The following is an 18,531-nucleotide window of genomic DNA, read 5'->3' on the forward strand; positions in this document are numbered from 1 at the left end:
TTTGGCTGCAAAAACAAACTCACAAAATGAATTTTTTCGCTTTCATTTTGAAAGTATTTGTCATTCAGATATTGATTTTCTTAACAAACTTGAACAAAACCCATACATACATTCCTCATCTTGAACTTTTATTGTTGTATCAGCTTTCTTAACAATTCAAAAACAGACCAATCATTTCTAACATCAAGTAGCAAAAATCAAAAATTAAATTAAGACAAGCCTGATACCAAATATAAATTTTTCAAAAATTCATATGATAACTCATCACCAAATTTGTATGTACCTCATCTGATATAAAATAGAAACTTTAATTAGACAAATATTCATAAACTTATTCACAGTGTTCTCGTCTAGATCCAATCCAAAATTTGTTTCAAAATGACACCATTTTGCAATTTCTCCAACAAGAATCTAAAGAAACAATTAATATAGATCAGAACTATCTTATTATTATTTCCAATTAATGATAAAAGTTAAAAGTGTTTTCAAATTAGATAACCTCATTTCATCATATCACTTATTAGCCCCAAAGGCCCAAGATCATCATCTAAGTAATTTCTAGGTTTCATAATTTCTCTATATACACATACTTATCGTAAATTCGAAATCTAGATCATCTATCGACCCTTATAAGAAGGCGAGCAACTGAGATGCTTAGGCCTTTCTAGAGAAAGCTTCTCTAACTCGGAACTATTGGTGCTCTTCAATTCTTCAGAGCATAACTCACTTATTTTAGTAGTCTCATCGGCCTTCTTAAGTTCATTTAGAGTCTTTTTTGCGTAAATGGTGAATCCAATTGTGGAAACAACTGCAATAATTAAAGATATAACATTGTATATTATCTCTATTGAACTCATTCTATGGTTCCCATAATGCACATCTGCCAATGTCCTTATCAGCCTCCCACTGCATATCAAAATCAACCAAGAAAGTAACATTCAGTATCTTTTTGTTTTACGGGATAAATACAAAATTTGACATTAAAAAACAAAAATAAATAAATGATTTTCTTCTTTGATTGCACATTGAATAATCTATAACTGTTGATCCAACATAAAATCCAGCTTGTGATCTTCTCCTAGTTCATTCAACTACATTTATTAACAAATAAAATGTATCTATTTCTTATAATAAATTGGTGGCTTCTAATTGGGATTCAACCAAAACTACAATCACTAATTCATTTGTCAAATGAAGCTTAATCACACTTTTTTACCAAGCTATGGGCTGTTTTGGTCTCAACTATAAAATAACAACGATCTAAAAAATAATTTGGATCATGAATAAGAATAAGGGAAAAAAGAATCTATATACCAAATGAAGTAAAAAAAAGAATCTATATACCAAATGAAGTCAAAAAAGGAATCTATATACCAAATGAAGTCAAAAGGCACACTATAATTTGGATAATGATCTAGAAAATTGTTCAAATAAAATCTTATATGAAACGGAAAAAAATCACTTTCAATTTTGACTTTGGCTGTTTTTCAATGGTCCCTGATTTGACATAAATTGTGACAAAATAGCAGTTTCCAAATGAATCTGTTTCCCAAAATTAGTTGTCAATCGTTTTGTGATCCTGAGAAATCTACGGTTATATTTGCCAAAAATCACAATGATCAATAAAATAATTGGGATTGTCGTCTAGAAAAATTAAAGCCAAAAAGCACATTATAATCTGGATCATGATTAAAAATTAATCTTTAACAAAATGAAGCAAAAAAGTACAAATTTTATTTTTTATTAGTTTAGTAAAGTCAAGTTTGGGCTCTCTAAAGACTAAAGAAATCTTGTACAAACCGAAAAAATATAATTATCAATTTAACTTTGCCAATTTTTCAATAGGATCGTGATTTTGATAGATATTCGTTCAAATTGAGCTACAACTATAATATTTCTATGAAAAACATTTTTCGAAATGGGTTAAATGTTATGAACAGAGAAATATCCTTTCTCCTGGTTTTCAATAGCATAAAAATGAATCCAAAAGCAGGAGAAATGTTACCTGTAGATGTAAATGAAAGCCTCTGGTACCATTCCAGCTATGGAACCAGATAAATAAGGCCAAAACCGCATAGTTGTCACCACTATCGCATAGTTGAAGATTGTGTATGGAAATGGAGAAATCCTAAAGAGCGCCACAACTCGGAATTGATGAAACCAGTTCCCTTCAGCAGCCAGTCTAATCATTTCGGCTTTATCAGGCCATCTTTTTAACCATTGCTGTATGGACATAAATATACAAATTAAAATGAGCTTATAGGAGAGAAAATTATCCAGCCCCATTTAGAACCACTTTATTTTTATTTCTATAGTTCAACACGTTTAAAGATACAGAAACGTTTGGAAACAAAATAAAAGCAAAACTGTTTCCAAATGAGCAATTTTCTAATGGTTGTCTTACATGGATCCTATCGCGGAAAAGTAGACCTATCCAATATGGTAGAACCATTCCCACAGTTGTTCCAACCATGATTATGACAAAACCAAGACCATAGCCGAAAATCATGCCAGCCAACCACATAGAAGGACCAGAAGGAAGTAACAAGACAGGGAACAATGCCAAAGATGTCAGAAGTACAACGGCTAGAGCTGGTCGACCAAACGCAGTTGCTTCCCATTGCATTATTGGAAGAAGAGCCTACAAAATTTTCAAATAAATACTATTTTAAAGTGGAAAATGCATCATATGGTCTATCAAAGCTCACAAACTTTCATATTCTGTATGTATTCTACGAAAAATCCCTAAAACGTCATAAACTGTTCGCCAAACAACACTAGAATTCATTTGGACACCTACTCCATAAATCATCTAAGATAAGCAAAGCAAACTGATTGTGAAACATAATAACCCGAAGATACCAACAGTTTGGCTGATAAAAATCAAAGATACAGAAACAATGAGAACCATAGGATTAGATTGTTTAGATTACCTTCTTAAAAATAAATGGCACTCCCCACTTCACAGAAACAAGAAGAACAAGAACCGAAAAGATAGACCAGAATATAGCCTTTAACCACCAGATGAATTTCCTAGTTCTCGTGTTGCTCTCATGCTGCAGCAAATCAGATTGAGGTAGCTGCCTAGGATCTTTTGGTATAACCAATCTGATGTATTCACTGTCTTCCTTCACATGAATCCTGACATCTGAATCATCTTTTCCCAACTCCTTGGCTGAATCTAACATCTTTCACTAGACACCAGAATCTGATATTAAAGTTCTTTGTATCAGTTAAGGGAACACAAATCTCTCAAAATAAACCTCTCAATGACCATTTCTTCACAACTGATTTTCAAATTTCAAGCTATACCCATCATTTCATTACAGAAACAAAAACTATGAATGCTAATTCAATAACCCACTTCATTAGATGTTAAATTCTTTTCATTTCTTGCTTAGAAAAAAGTTTCTTTCCTAGAAAGAGAATGAATCTACATAAATATTAGTAGTCTGTGAGAGTTAGGGTTCTAAACTTAAGATTAGATACTTACAGCTCAAAGGAGTGGTCTGGAAGAACAGAGAGCGTCGAGATTCGAAAACCCAATGACCAATAAGTTGTTTTGCTTTATTTTTCTCAAGAAACTCAGAATGCTTGAAATCGGAAAATGGAGATTGGTCGTAGAGAAGAAGTTCTTCACATCCTCACCTCATGTGAGCTGTTTTGATTCTTGTATTGTTGGAAGATGAAGTATCTCTCTCAGCTTCCTTATCACGATGATCTTCTTAAAAGGAAATTTGTCAACTTTGTGATTCCATTGGTGCTGTTCGCGTGTGTTGGGGGAGGAGAGAGAAAAAAGAGGGAGAATAACAAATAGGTTTAACAGTAGCCACTAGCCGTGAAGAAGCTTCTTTTTTGTTAAAGATGTGTTTGGTTTAATTGTTTTCAAATTAAATCCAATATTTTTTATTTAACTTTATAGATCTTGTTTCATTTGGGTTTTTTTAGATTTTTAAATACTTCGAATATAAATCTGGTTGAAAAATGGATAAAGGGTGAAAAAAAAAAAGAAACAGAATTTTTTATATTTTTTTAGTCTCTTTCAAATTTCTCTCTAATTATCTTTCTAAATTAATATTTAAATAAGATATTTAAAATAAAAATAATTTTTAAATAAATAATAATAAAATAAAAAAGCAAACCCAGTAAAAAAGCAAACCCAGCACCCGGGCAGTCACTTTCCAAACAATGCAAATTTATCTATTTAATTCATTTATTTAAATATTAAAATTTTATTTATTTAATATTTGTTTCTTATATTTGTATCTCATTTATCTAAAGTTAGAATAATTATTAAATTTATAAAAAGAAAATTAAGTCAAACAAATATTTTATCAAAACCAAAAAACCTCCCAACATCAAACAAGTTCTATATTATGTTAAGATTCATTTCTTAAGATTGATAATGATTTCCTCTCTTATGAAAATAATTTTTTTTAAATTTAACTAACTTTTATCTCATAATTTTCTAGATATGAATTCTTATTTTTTTTTATATGATTGATAAGTTGTTTTAAAATAACTTTGTTAGATAAATTATTTAAATATAAATATATACAGTACTAGAAGCCCTGTTTGGAAACCAAAAGATTTTTTTTAAAAAAATTATTGTTTTTTTATATTTTATTGGGATATTGATTTAGATTCATAATGTTTTAAAAAAAAAAGTTTATAATTATGAATATTACAAATTTAATAATATTTGTTCCTTCAAAATAAATGTTTTTTTAAAATCAACAAAAACAAAAATATATATTAATACTGTCAATAAGTTAATTTTAAAATAAATAATAATCCTACAAGTAGAGTGACAATATTCTTGCATAAAAATATTCTATTCAATTTCCAATAAGTTGAAATCTAAAATTTATTTATTTAAATTATAAGAAGGATTCAAAGACATATTTTGATCAATAATTCTATCTAATGGTATGGGAAATTTGATGAAATGACCCTCATAAGTAGTCTAATTCCAAAAAAGGCCCACGGTTGATAAAGTTGGCAAAAAGGGCCTTTTTGCCCTGTGAAAAGTTTATAATACCCTTTGCGCGCCTGTTTTACTGCTCAACTACGAGAAATGTATTTCTCGCATTTGGTGCTCAATTACGAGAAATGTATTTCTCGCATTTGGTATTTCTCGCATTTGGTGCTCAAGTACGAGAAATGTATTTCTCGCATTTGGTATTTCTCGCATTTGATATTTCTCGCATTTGGTAAATATTTTCCGGCCATGAACCCTAAATTTAGGGTTCTCATATAAATACTCTAAAACCCTAATTTCACATTGTCCTTGTATTCTGAAGCTGCCAAAATGTCGAAGCGAGGTTAGTGTTTTCATCTTCTATACAATTCTTTGTTAACTACATGTTTGATACTTGATAGTAATTCAATGTTGAAAAACAACGTGTTTCAGGTCTTCCTATGGCGGCTACGGTCAATTGTGCCGACAATACCTGCGCGAAGAATCTCTACATCATATCAGTGAAGGGGATCAAGGGTCGTTTTAATCGATTGTCGTCTGCTTGTGTGGGAGATATGGTTATGGCGACGGTGAAGAAAGGGAAACCTGATTTGAGAAAGAAGGTCATGCCTGTTGTCATTGTTAGACAACGCAAGCCCTGGCGCCGAAAGGATGGAGTGTTCATGTATTTTGAAGGTGATTTAGTAGATTCTGATTTTGTTTTGTGTTATAACTTATTACTTGTTTAACCAATTCTTTGTTATTCTTTACTAGAACAGTTAGACTGAAGAACCCCCTCTTTTCACGATCTGATTGATACAATCCCTTATTTGATTACAACTAGGGCAAATCAAACAATTTAAAAAGCATGCACATTTCCACAAGTAAACAACTTAACCAAACAAAGCTCATCATAATCAGATATCTGTTTTGACAATCAAAGTGTCATTTAGTTAGTGTACAATTTGACTTTTTGATTGATTGTCATGTCTCACTTCATCATCACAATGCCTTTAACCCCCTTCTTCACTACAATTCACTTTTGTATGACAAACTCTCAATGTTGAGTATTTAGAAATAGTTTTTCTTTAGTATTGGTTTTCAAGGGTATTTGGGTATTGTATATACCCACTAAGATATTAAAGAAAGAGTATTAGAGATAATGAATAGAGTTTATGGTATGATGAATGATTTATTTAGAAACACTATACTCACTTCTTTGCGTTCAAAGTCTTACCTATTTCTTGATCTTCTCCATTTTGAACAATCACAACACAATTTTTTATATATATGAAATTTGTTGATTGTAATATGTAAATATCTTGGTTGATAAATATGTTGTTACTATGCAGATAATGCTGGTGTGATAGTGAATCCTAAGGGAGAAATGAAAGGTAAAAAATGTCTCAAAATGTGTTAAATTACTATATCATCTTTAGACCTCATTCATTCACTCACCATTATTTGTTTGATGGTAAAAAATCCAGGTTCTGCCATTACTGATTCAATTGGAAAGGAATGTGCTGATTTATGGCCCAGAATTGCAAGTGTTGCCAATGCTATTGTCTGATAAAGCTGGGGGACTCTTTTGCTTTTAAAAAACTTTTCAATTTTGTTTTTTGATTCACAACTGAGATTAGAATCATATACCCTTTCAATTCTTGTGATACGCATAACATATTTATGAATGTTGATGTATGTGAGTGCTTTCAACTTTGGGTCATACCAAATATGCTATTCAAATATGTAAAACATCTAGTCAAGAAAATGTGAAATAAATAAAGCAGATGGTTAAAAGGTTTATATCTAATACCAACATATATAATGTCAACAATTCTTACAGGACAAATCAAAAGTCGCAAGAAGTTTTTGTGTTCTTATCAAGGCCCATAGTTAACCTCTTAATTTCTCCATAGTTAGCCTTTTATTGACATGATTCCATTAAGATTATAGTTGTTGAAGCATGAGTCTGTCGGATTGACATGAAATAAAGAAAATTCTGTATCTTTTATAAAGGATATTTTAGCTATCATTTTAAAAGATCGTGCATGTTTTATGATGAAAAATGCTTATAAATTTGTACTCGTAAAATGAAACCAGACAACGATTTGTCAATTATCATCTGATTTCGGTTTTCATATTCATAAAATTATTTCAAAACAAGTATTTTTCAGCCTGCGGTCTTAATAACATAATGGGTTTAGCCAAAAAATAATAAACATTTGGATAGAAAGTGACTGTAAAACTCCACAAATAAACTGTAATTTTCACTCAACAATCTGACTGTAAAAACTCCATAAATAAACTGTAATTGACATAGTGTTTGCTTAAAGATGATGCAAAAGAGAGACATAAAGACAGTAATAGTTTACAAACTTAAACAGATTCGGGTTCAACCCAACAAACATATTTCACTGTTCTTCGTCACTATCATTCCCGAAAACTGAAGCTATTGGAATCTTTGCCTTCTTCTTTGTCGAGCTACTGTTTGAAATCTGGCCAACATAAGAAACTGCCTAATTAGGAAACAACAATGACAAGAGTCCCAACATAAGTAACAAGGAAAAACAATTGCCTCCCTTTTTGGCTTAGCTTGTTTTGCAGATTCTTGGACCTTGGCAGTATAAGCAAACAACCAGGTAATAAAAACTGTATGAAATTCTCAAGACCTTCCAAACTTGATGATATCAATTCTTCTCAAAAGACACACATATAAAAGAAATATGTGCTGCATTCTGCTAATAAATGTTGGTTTTGTAAAAAAAAAAAACAAGCATCAAGCTCCAATTATCTGGGTATGCACACATACAAACTGCAAAAAGCATACCTCTCGTTTCTTAGCAATCTCCTCTGTCTCCTCTAACTCCACGTCAAGTTTCTTCCTTTGGATATTTTCTTCAGCAGTATAAAAATCATCCTCTTCCTATTTTCCAACTCCCAATTTTGCATCCCGCATACCAGACCTTATTGGCTCAATTATTCCTTAATATAAACCGAAAAAATAATTTACTACCCAATTATTTGATAGAAGAAACATAACAGATGCACAAACAATGAAGTTCCTGAAGAAATGTTCAATTCTTGTGTCTATCTTGAGAGCTAGTTCACCCATAAAACCTTGCTATAACGTATTATAATCAATCTACTTCAAGAGGAGAATTGATGTTTATTTACCTTGTTCATCCTTCCCAAGACTTTTTCCTTTCCAACCCATCTTTTGGAGAAATCTAAATCCAATATTAGAAGATGACAATTGTGTATTCAATGAAGTTTGTTCTACATTATCAAGATCAACATTTTCAGTAGGCCTGTGATTAATTGGCAGATAAAACACAAGAGTATGAATATCTTAAGTATATGTAAGACAATCAAATTTACTTTTGTAGAAATCCAACAACCAGCAACCTAAGAAACATCTCGATACTTACATCCACCTTTTCCGGCAGTGTATCTCCCGGATTCGTTCCTTGTCTGCTGTTATAGCATCTTTGGTGATTCATTTTATCCTGTATATATAAGACGAAAACCCTTAGAATTAAAGAAGAAACGAAAAAAACCCAATTAATCACAGAGAGAAAAGATCCAACTTTAGGTATTCAAATTTCTAATCTCATATAATACCAACCATTTTCTTCAAACCCAGTTGACCTATCTAGCCAAGTCTGCATATTTGATGAAAGACCCAATCTCAAAGATTTAATAATTTGAAAGAACAAGATCTAGCTAGAGAATACATACAAGGCTTTGGAAGTTTGGTGTTGAGGTCGGAGCGAACATTGCGTTCGACGGTGACGGGGGCAAGTGGAGCCTCCGATGATAAGGCGTTCTTGTCTTGAGTCGTCATCATGTATGTGTGTTAATCTGATATCCAGAGATGAATGCACCGCGATCGCGTCCTCCATTGGAGATTGTTTTTCGTAGTTTATTGTAGATCGATTCGAAACCCTAGCCGTTTTCATATATTTTACAAATGTCTGAATCTCAATATATATATACCAAATGCGAGAAATACCAAAGGCGAGAAATACCAAATGCGAGAAATACCAAATACGAGAAATACCAAATGCGAGAAATACCAAATGCGAGAAATACATTTCTCGTAATTGAGCATCAAATGCGAGAAATACCAAATGCGAGAAATACATTTCTCGTAATTGAGCACCAAATGCGAGAAATACATTTCTCGTAATTGAGCACCAAATGCGAGAAATACATTTCTCGTAATTGAGCGGTAAAACAGGCGCGCGAGGGGTATTACAGACTTTTTACAGGACAAAAAGGCCCTTTTTGCCAACTTTATCAACCGTGGACCTTTTTTGGAATTAGACCTCTTATGAGGGCCATTTCATCAAATTTCCCAATGATATTAGTTTTTTTTAATAAGGTAGGCATCTAATTTACAAATTTTAAATTAATTATTTTAAATAAATAAAATTAAAATAATTAAAAGCAAAGATTAAAAGCATAATTAATATTAAGTAAAATTAATTATTATGATAAATAAATCTAATTAATTAAAAATAATGGTTAAATAAAATAAATAAAATAATTTGGGATAAATGTTTTACTCATTTTATATCAAATTAATTTTAAAAAAAATCAAGGAGAATTAGATAAATAATTTAGGATGAATGTTGTATCAATTATATTTCAAATAAATTATTTGTTAAGCCTCAAAAATATTTAAAAAAAAAAAAGTAAATTAGTAAAATAAATGTCATATTTATTAAAATATTTTGTAGGTTAAAAATAAAGCCAAAGGGATAAAAGAAAAAAAAATCAATTTCAAACAAGCTCTTAAGCTAAAAATGGAGCATGATTTGTTGCAACCATAATCATGAGGATTCGTTGCAGCAGACCCTAAAACCATTGGATGAGACAACCATAATCAGGAGGATTCGTTGCAGCATACCCTAAACTTTAAGTCATTGAATGAGGCAACCATAATTAGGAGGATTCGTTGCAGTAGACCCTAAAGTCATTGAATGAGCGATGGAAGTTCATCCAATGCACGAGAGTCATTCGCGTCACCCGCTGCAACAAAAGTGAGGCGCTTCTACGCAACATAGGATCAGCAGACGGACGCCACCAACAGCGTCAGCCTAGATGCGCGTTGATCTCTCTTCGCCAACGGAACACTAACGAACGCCCAACGTCCACGTATAGGCTCGAAACGTCGACGTTTTAGCCCTTCCTCAACGTTGAAACGCAGAAGGAGGAAATAGCGTCGTTCTTGTCTAGTTTGTCTTCTTCCTTGCGACGACAAACTGGATAAGAACAGTTTCATCTTTGATTTTTCAAAGATGAAACTTTGTTGTTTCTCAACCTTTTGACTTCGTTCAAAAGGTGAAATGACCACCCTACTCCGGAGATCATTTTCCTTACACCTTGAGGCATCATTGCAGCTTATACCAACAACTAGTCGAAGATCAAACAAAAGACCATCAATGGTCTTTTGACCTAATTTGATCCACTTGGTCGATGAACCGATCTTGGGAGGCTATAAATAGCTTCCTCTGGGAAAACCTAAGGAAAGAGATCCAATCTCCTCCTCTCAATCAAACCCAAAGAAAAATCTGTCATTAAAGCTCTTTAAGCTTTTCTAAAAATTTGGAATTTTCTTGTAAGCATATAAGGCTCTGATCTAGACATTTAGGAAGCTTCTCTAAGAGTTAAAGAGTGTTTTTCAACTTCAAGTAAGCATTCAATCACACTGTAATACGAATTATCAGTTTGAATTGAATTTTTTATATTTCGGTTTTATCAATTTCATATACTACTTGATTGTCTAATTTTTTTATTGTAATATGATCATAAGATTATTTATAAGTTTTCTGTTGAAACAAAACCCAATAAATCAACTTAAATAAAAAAAAACAAATTTGATTTTGAAATTTTCAAAATCGGGATTTTGTTCTTGAGTTTTTACTCAAGAACAATAAAAAGTTGCCCAATATGTTTCTAAAGATGTTGGGAACATATTTGAAATAATTATAGGTCATCCCGATCATGTTTGATCAAAAACTAAAATTTTCATAAAAATAAAAATTCCAGTTTTTTAATGGGTTAAAACAAGCAATCAATGTTCATATTTTGATTTCATTCAACCATATGAAGCGTAAAGAAATTATTGGCAAGCTCCTTATGCTTCATTAAAGCCTAAAGCCTAAAAACTCAAAACCCGTTTTTCATACCAAAACTGTTCAAGTTAAGTATAACATCATCCTGATCGAATGACACATCGTGATGATGTTATAAATGATCATGGGGTACTATACGAAGCTTCTCATGTTCTCGGATTAAAGAATCATGGCCTCAAAAGAAATCATCAAACATGCAATTTGATGTTCTTGAGGATCGAGAGTCTTTCGCACCTAGGACCGGTAAAAATTAGCCCAAGACAAACCTAAGACCGAGTGTTCTTCACACTAAGGACCGAAGAAAGTTAGCTCAATGCTAACCCAGGACCGAGTGTTCATCACACCAAGGACCGAAGAAAGTTAGCACAAAGTTAACCTAAGACTGAGGCTTCCCGCATCCGACCTAGAGTCTCATGCACCCAGACTAAGAACTCCCGCACTCGAGCGAGAGTCTTCGACACCCCAACCGAGAGTTCATGCACCTCTACCAAGGGATCTTGACCCCAGACTGAGGGATCTCGACCTTGGACCGAGGATCTTAGCCTAGGACCGATGTAAATCGCACCTAGGACCAAGAACACTGGTCCCAGAGCCTATATGGTCCAACTTTTAAATTTTCAAAATTATTTTTATAATTTTGGAAACACAAACCATTTTTTAAAAATATAAAAAATTAGAAAATGATTTCAAAATATTTTTAGAATATTTTCATAAAATCTATTTTGACAAGGACCTATTTGGAATTTATTTTTAGATCTTAATATCTTAAAAACTGATGTTTTCAAGTATATTCCTCACTAATCATCGACATCAGCTTCAGGTACCAATATTTAAATGTTGTTGTTACAATTTAAAATAAATGAAAAATATGTGCATGTCTAGGACTTGAAAAATAATTGATTAAAATAAAACGTAATAAAACCAATTTTTCAAAAGTCAAGACTTTATAATGTAGAGACCGCTTTAAACGGGTACGGATGATATATCACAAAATCTTTTTCTCAAGTATCACCAAACATCGAACCAAAAAGAGACTTTGGTCAAATATACGTTTGTAGACGTATAATTTTATTGATTTTTAAAAATCAGCTAGCGACTCTTATTAAAAAATAATCTCTTAAATTAATTATTTTAATTAATTTAAATACAAATTTCTTTTAATTAAATGTTAATTTAATTATTTTAAATCTAAAAAATTATTTAAAATTTGATCAAAATTAATTATTGTTATAATTAATTCCAAAATGTTTAGAAAAATAATATTTGTATAAATCTTTTAAAATAATATCTTATTAATGTTGAAATTTCTCGAACCCAAATATTTTCGAGATAAATGTTTTCGTGGTTACACATACTAATTATTTCTATAATATTATATATATTAATTTTGTAAAATATTAAAAATCAACTTTGAGAATGTGAAAAGTCATTTTCTATGTTGATGGTCTTTACCGTAAAAGAATGTATTGCCTATATTTTGTTGCGCTACTTAAATTTTAGTTAATATTACTTTTTGTTTGGTATGACATCAGATTAGTTGTCAGATTTGTGATTTCCATTTTTTAAAATTTAAATAACATTTTAGTAGTCGATGATAGTTTGTTACTTATATATTTTAATTGTATTGATTATGTTTTTTCGATTTCTTGTCAATTTCCTACTTAACAATTTTTGTATTTTAATAAATAGTTGTTAAAATTGATGTTTTGTTTAGAAACTCTTTTATAAATATCCTTTAATTATTTATAGAGTTTTTCGTTATTTTGTTATATATGTAAATGATAAATTATCATTATTACTTTATAAGACTATTCAATGTTATTTATCAACGTTGTGATATTGACAAAATTTATTATCGCTCAAAATTTTTAATAGAAATTATTAACACGGTTTGATAGTTTGTTCGACTTACTTTTTTATGTTTTTAAGACGTCCTCAAATAATTATATAATTAGAATCTCCTACGTTAATTCTTTTTTATATGTATAAATTTGTTATAGGAAAAAAGCTCACTTAGACGTATGTACTTGTACAACTAGCTCATTTAGACGTATGTACTAATAAAATGTCATTTAAACATATGTACTATCAAAAATTAACTCATTTAGCCTCTTTTAGTAACCATGGTTAACTTTTATTTTTAAATTTATATATTTATTAATTAAATATTAATATATTTTCTCACTCTTTCTTTTTCATTAATTAAACTAGGTAATTTATTTTATTTTTAAATTTTTTATTATTTTAATATTATTTTTTATTTTATATTTCATTTTTTTTTATTAATTTTTATTTCTCATATTTCTTAAATTCTCATTTCTTTTTAAATTAACAACACTGTAATAATTTTTTTGAAGGGTTTTTTCTTATAATTACAGGGTTTTTAAATAATTATAAGTTTGGATCAATATAATGAATTATACCTCTCACTAATTCAATCTAAAAAATAGTAATATTTTCATTAAAATTATTTTAAAATATTCATCTAAAAAAAATTATTATGTTTAAATAAGATATTAAAATTATATAGTTTGTAATAGTTTATAATAAATTTTTATTTTTAATAAATAATAAGTATATACAATTTTATATATTTCAATCCAACCGTTTTCTTAATAATCTAACTAATTATGATCTTAGGAGATACTCAAATAAGTCATTGTACTTATATTTGTGTCAAATTACAACCTCAATTTGTACATCATGTCACCCTTTAAATTTATTTATATTTTGGAAAGGAGAAACTATATATCATTGCTATATTTAAAAAATAAATTTATATTTATTTGAATCTCATTCCTTACTTTATAAAACTTATGAAGTTGTGGGGTACTTCTATCCTATTGTAGGGGAAAATCACTAAGTTAAATTGCTACTCTAATTACTTCTTTGCAAGAAACATGCTCCAAAACACGACTATCACCATCATTGTCTCCATCTTGATTTTTTTTCTTTAAGACCCTCAATGATTTCTTCATTAGTTAAAATCTCGGTCGTGTCGTTTTCACCCGGATAATCCAAGAGTTGATCCACATTCATTGCGTTACGATAGTGTAATTTCTTTATTGTTGACCATAATTCCCTAATGTCTTCTTCTTCTAAAGGCTGTGAAACCACATTTTCTACCGAACAAAGTTTTCAATGTTGAAAAAAATTTGCAATTGTTGTATTCTTAACATCGTTCATCCAAGCTGAGATAGCAATGTTGATTGCATCTAGAACATTGATCTTCTCTGGATTTGTTTCTCCAGCCTCAAAACCCTCTAAAATAGAACGACAAATTCTGCGACGATAATGCATCTTAAATGCTCTTATAATTTCCGCATCACATGGCTGAATTTTTGAAGTTGTATTGGATGGTAAGAATAACAATTCAACATTTTGTAACCCTTGAATTACCTCTGGATGGGAAGGACAATTGTCAATAACCAATAAAACCTTTCGTCCATCCATCTTTTTGTTGAACCATCGAACATATTCTTCAAACAATACTCCAGTCATCCCCGCGTGTTTATTGGCACGATATTGACAATTTAAACTTTGTAAATTAACATTTTTGAAGCAACGTGGTTTCGTAAAATTACCGATGATCCATAATGGCATTTCCTCTAACCCATCTTCATTGCAACAAATGGATACTGTCATTCTTTCTTTGTCCTTTTTTCTTTCCTTAAGTTGTTTTGTAACCAATGAATGATTAGCTTGTAATCTATAAAAAATCCAATTTTTTCAATGTTGAAAACATCTTTCATGGCAAACAGTCTTAATTTCTCTCTTATTGTTGGTAAGTTGCTATCCACATCACCCATATTGACAGACCCGCTTTCGCCAAAATACCTAAAACTTGATACCATGCCGTGATTTAAACCTCTCCACCCAACCAAGAGAGTAATCAAACTCTGGATCATAATCACCATACAATATTTTCATAAAATCTTTTGCCTTCTCTTGAATTAACTCTCTTAATATATTTATCCGCTCTTGGTGTTAAAAAATCCATTCATACAAAGCCTTTTTTAGATTTGGAAACTTTGCGGATTTGTGTCGTTTGGCACCAGGTTTCGTCAAATCAACCGAGAGATATTCCATTGACCGCTTAATTATATTCGATATTGTCGCTTAACTAATCTGGATGTTAAATTTTTCAAAAACACATTTTTGTAGCTCTTTTTGAGACAAAGTTGGATTCTCGCTTTTATACTCGCACAATGTTTTACGCATTTCACATGTCATGGTTGTATGCTTCACCCTTATAAGATGGGAAGCCATTAGAGATTAATATAACAAAAATGAAGAGAGTAATATAAAATTGATTAGAGAAAAAGAGAAAATGAGAAGAAAGAAGATAGAAAAGTAGTAGAAGATTTTGTATTGTATATATATGTACCTGAAGATGAATATTTTGAGATAAAAATCATCTTACAATATAGGATATTACACCATTTACAGTACATATTAAATGACTTTGAGAATAGAAAATTTTTTATAATTGATTATATACTTTAACAACTTATACAATAAATGAACCCTATTATATAGAACTAGCATGTATCCCGTGCATTTGCACGAGTAATAATATAAAAAACCGTGAAAAAATATAATGGTAAAAAATTTATGGGCGGGTCAACCCACAATCCGACCCAAGTATCCATTTACTCTCACATATATCCAAATTAACCACAGCTCTCGACCCGGCAATCTGGACACTTTAAAAATTAAGCATCATTATATATATATATATTAGTTATTTAAAAAATTGAACTTATATTGTTAAAATGTCACGCGTTTATCAAATTTTGGGTTGAATTTAAAATATAAAGTGTTATTAACCTAGTTGGTTAAAAGAATGTACTTGTTTTGTTAGGTTCCAAGTTCGAACCATACCTATAGCATTTTTAATTTTATTTTTAACCGTTTTAAGTTTTGGGCGGGTCAACCCACAATCCGACCCAAGTATCCATTTACTCTCACATATATCCAAATTAACCACAGCTCTCGACCCGACAATCCGAACACTTTAAAAATTAAGCATCATTATATATATATAGATTTGAATTTTAAAATTCAACAACATTCACTAAATATATATTTTATTATTATACATTTAAAATAATAAATTATTACTTTATTGATTAAATAATATTTCCATAATATAATATTTTTTAGCTAGCCCAACGTTACTACTTTATAGAGAGTCTACTATATATATATTTAAAATTATTTGATGAATTTTAAAAAAATCATATTAAATGTACAACTAAATTCCTAATTAAATTAAATAATCTGATATGAATCTATTTAGAAACACTAAATTATGTTTAAACGAAAAAAAATGTTATTAAATTTGTTAATATATAATTAAAGTATATTCTAGACCATAATTTCATTTAAATCAATATTGAAATGAAATATTTTTAAAAAGTTAATACTTTTAATAATAATTTTTTTTTGTTCAAACTAAGATTATTTTCAAATAAAGTTACTCTAATAAAAGTAAGAGAAACAATTAAAGAGACATCCCTTCATCTCTAAAATTCGAACCTACTTATACCATCATCATTATTATTTTAATATTTATAATACCCCTCTAATATCCGCACCAACTAATATATTAAGCATAGTATCATGTTTAAAATGTAAACACTTTAACCACTACACCACATATATTTATATTCATTAACTTGCGGTTGAGTTTATACTTATATGAATCCACCCAATTCATTTTGACTAACATAAAATCCAAATCACTCTACGCGTGTTCGACCCGTTAATCTATGTCAATCTAAAATTAAAAATTATTATATATATAGGTTGTTATATATATATTTAATATATAATTATATAGATTATAAAATTATTAATATAAATAAAATTATTAATATATTAAATTATTTATTAAAAAAATATAAAATAGAATTAAAAATGAAATACTTTTAACATTAATAATTAATATGTATTAATTAATTTTTTTTAATATGTATAATTATAAAAATGGTATAATTTATACACACTCGTTAACTTACGATTTTAATTTATATTTAAATGAATCAACTCGATTCAATTTGTCTAACATAAATATTCAAATCACTCGTATCGTTCACTCATCGTTCGACTCGTCAATCTAAATAATCTAAAATTAAGCATTATATATATATATATATATATATATATATATATATATATATATATATATTAGTTTAAAATACGATTAAACATTTTTTTATATGAGATTATTCTCGAGGATGATAGTAAGACCCACAATAATAATGTTATTTAAATCAGAAGATTTTTGTAATGAAAAAATAAACATGAAAATTTTGATGTCTAAGTAGTTGAATTACACAAAAATGGATAAGCAACCAAATTAAATAAAACAAAATTTTCAAAGTTGAATAGTGAATTTGAAATATTGTGTAAGTTAAGATTTCGGTATAGGGTAAATAAAAGTAAGATAACTAATTTATGTCCTATAAAAAATAAATGCATAATTTAATTTTGTGGAACTGCGAATGTGACACGTGGTTGGTTCATGATTAATTAGCCAAGCAAAACTATGAATCCTTAATTTAATCCAAAAATCCTAATAAGCCATGAGGGTTTGTTAGTAATGGAATTATGCCACTAATGATAAGGCCTCCACTACCTGCCTATTGGATGTCCAATATAGAACCAAACCGGTCATAATATGGCCTTTCTAGATTAATAAGTAAATATTTACTTTATAAAGTAAATAATTTATTTAAAATATAATTAAATTTCATTAATTCATATAATCTATAATCTATAGAAGTAATTTAAAGAACATAACAATGTTATATCAAAATAATCTAACAAAAATTTAAAATTTAACAGTTTAATTCTCACTTAATGTTTTTTAAATGAAAGTAAAAATAATATATGTGCAGTGTCATGTTAGATTCATATATAGTTATAACAAAGAAAAAAAGCTCACTTAAACGTATGTACTTGTACAACTAGCTCACTTAGACGTATGTACTAATAAAAGTTCATTTAAACTTATGTACTATCAAAAATTGGTTCATTTAGCATCTTTTAGTAACCATGGTTAATTTTTATTTTTAAATTTATATATTTATTAATTAAATATTAATATATTTTCTCTCTCTTCTCTTTACATTTATTACTAACCCTCTATCTTTTTTTTATAATTTTTTATTATTTTTATATGAGTATTTATGATTGATTATTTTAATTTTATTTTATATATATATATACACACGAACATTCATCATTAATTATTTTAACTCTATATTTCTTCTTCTTTTTTATATATATATTTTTTTATATTTACATTAATTATTAATTATTTTAAATTTATTTATCCCAATAATTAAATATAATAATGAAAATTCTTTCAACAATAAATTAATTAATAATTAAGAATTGAATAATAATAAAAACTTATTCATC

General features: G+C 29.2%; 3 protein-coding genes and 1 pseudogene across 3 annotated transcripts; 1 reads left to right on the top strand and 3 right to left on the bottom strand.

Annotated features, from left to right (window-relative positions):
- Window positions 1–431: 431 nt before the first annotated feature.
- On the bottom strand, window positions 432–3,768 carry LOC124931620. Its single transcript, XM_047472130.1, has 5 exons — window positions 3,649–3,768; window positions 2,934–3,208; window positions 2,405–2,641; window positions 2,006–2,223; window positions 432–906 (listed from the first exon to the last, which is right to left on the bottom strand). Exons 2-5 carry the CDS (start codon window positions 3,186–3,188, stop codon window positions 618–620), a joined length of 999 nt encoding a protein of 332 aa, XP_047328086.1. The 5' UTR covers window positions 3,189–3,208; window positions 3,649–3,768; the 3' UTR covers window positions 432–617.
- A 1,543-nt stretch (window positions 3,769–5,311) lies between these two features.
- LOC124930326 (60S ribosomal protein L23-like) lies at window positions 5,312–6,616 on the top strand. The gene is made up of 4 exons (XM_047470682.1): window positions 5,312–5,324; window positions 5,414–5,656; window positions 6,313–6,354; window positions 6,448–6,616. Exons 1-4 carry the CDS (start codon window positions 5,312–5,314, stop codon window positions 6,528–6,530), a joined length of 381 nt encoding a protein of 126 aa, XP_047326638.1. The 3' UTR covers window positions 6,531–6,616.
- A 755-nt stretch (window positions 6,617–7,371) lies between these two features.
- Window positions 7,372–8,804, bottom strand: LOC124930327. Its single transcript, XM_047470683.1, has 7 exons — window positions 8,736–8,804; window positions 8,339–8,466; window positions 8,135–8,268; window positions 7,974–8,077; window positions 7,788–7,883; window positions 7,536–7,574; window positions 7,372–7,476 (listed from the first exon to the last, which is right to left on the bottom strand). Exons 1-7 carry the CDS (start codon window positions 8,802–8,804, stop codon window positions 7,372–7,374), a joined length of 675 nt encoding a protein of 224 aa, XP_047326639.1.
- A 5,221-nt stretch (window positions 8,805–14,025) lies between these two features.
- On the bottom strand, window positions 14,026–15,369 carry LOC124930328 (annotated as a pseudogene).
- Between the last annotated feature and the right edge of the window lie 3,162 nt (window positions 15,370–18,531).

The sequence above is a fragment of the Impatiens glandulifera genome, chromosome 3 (genome assembly GCF_907164915.1).
Source record: "Impatiens glandulifera chromosome 3, dImpGla2.1, whole genome shotgun sequence".
Lineage (NCBI taxonomy): Eukaryota > Viridiplantae > Streptophyta > Magnoliopsida > Ericales > Balsaminaceae > Impatiens > Impatiens glandulifera.

Coding starts and splice junctions, on each gene's coding strand:
- LOC124930326 (XM_047470682.1), top strand. Junction 5,657..6,312: donor AGTGTTCATGTATTTTGAAG/GTGATTTAGTAG, acceptor GTTACTATGCAG/ATAATGCTGGTGTGATAGTG. Junction 6,355..6,447: donor TCCTAAGGGAGAAATGAAAG/GTAAAAAATGTC, acceptor TAAAAAATCCAG/GTTCTGCCATTACTGATTCA.
- LOC124931620 (XM_047472130.1), bottom strand. CDS start 3,188: ATGTTAGATTCAGCCAAGGAGTTGGGAAAAGATGATTCAGATGTCAGG. Junction 2,224..2,404: donor TTTTCCGCGATAGGATCCAT/GTAAGACAACCA, acceptor ATGTCCATACAG/CAATGGTTAAAAAGATGGCC. Junction 907..2,005: donor GCTTTCATTTACATCTACAG/GTAACATTTCTC, acceptor TTTGATATGCAG/TGGGAGGCTGATAAGGACAT.
- LOC124930327 (XM_047470683.1), bottom strand. CDS start 8,804: ATGACGACTCAAGACAAGAACGCCTTATCATCGGAGGCTCCACTTGCC. Junction 8,269..8,338: donor GTTGTTGGATTTCTACAAAA/GTAAATTTGATT, acceptor AATTAATCACAG/GCCTACTGAAAATGTTGATC. Junction 7,477..7,535: donor AAGCTAAGCCAAAAAGGGAG/GCAATTGTTTTT, acceptor TTTCCTAATTAG/GCAGTTTCTTATGTTGGCCA.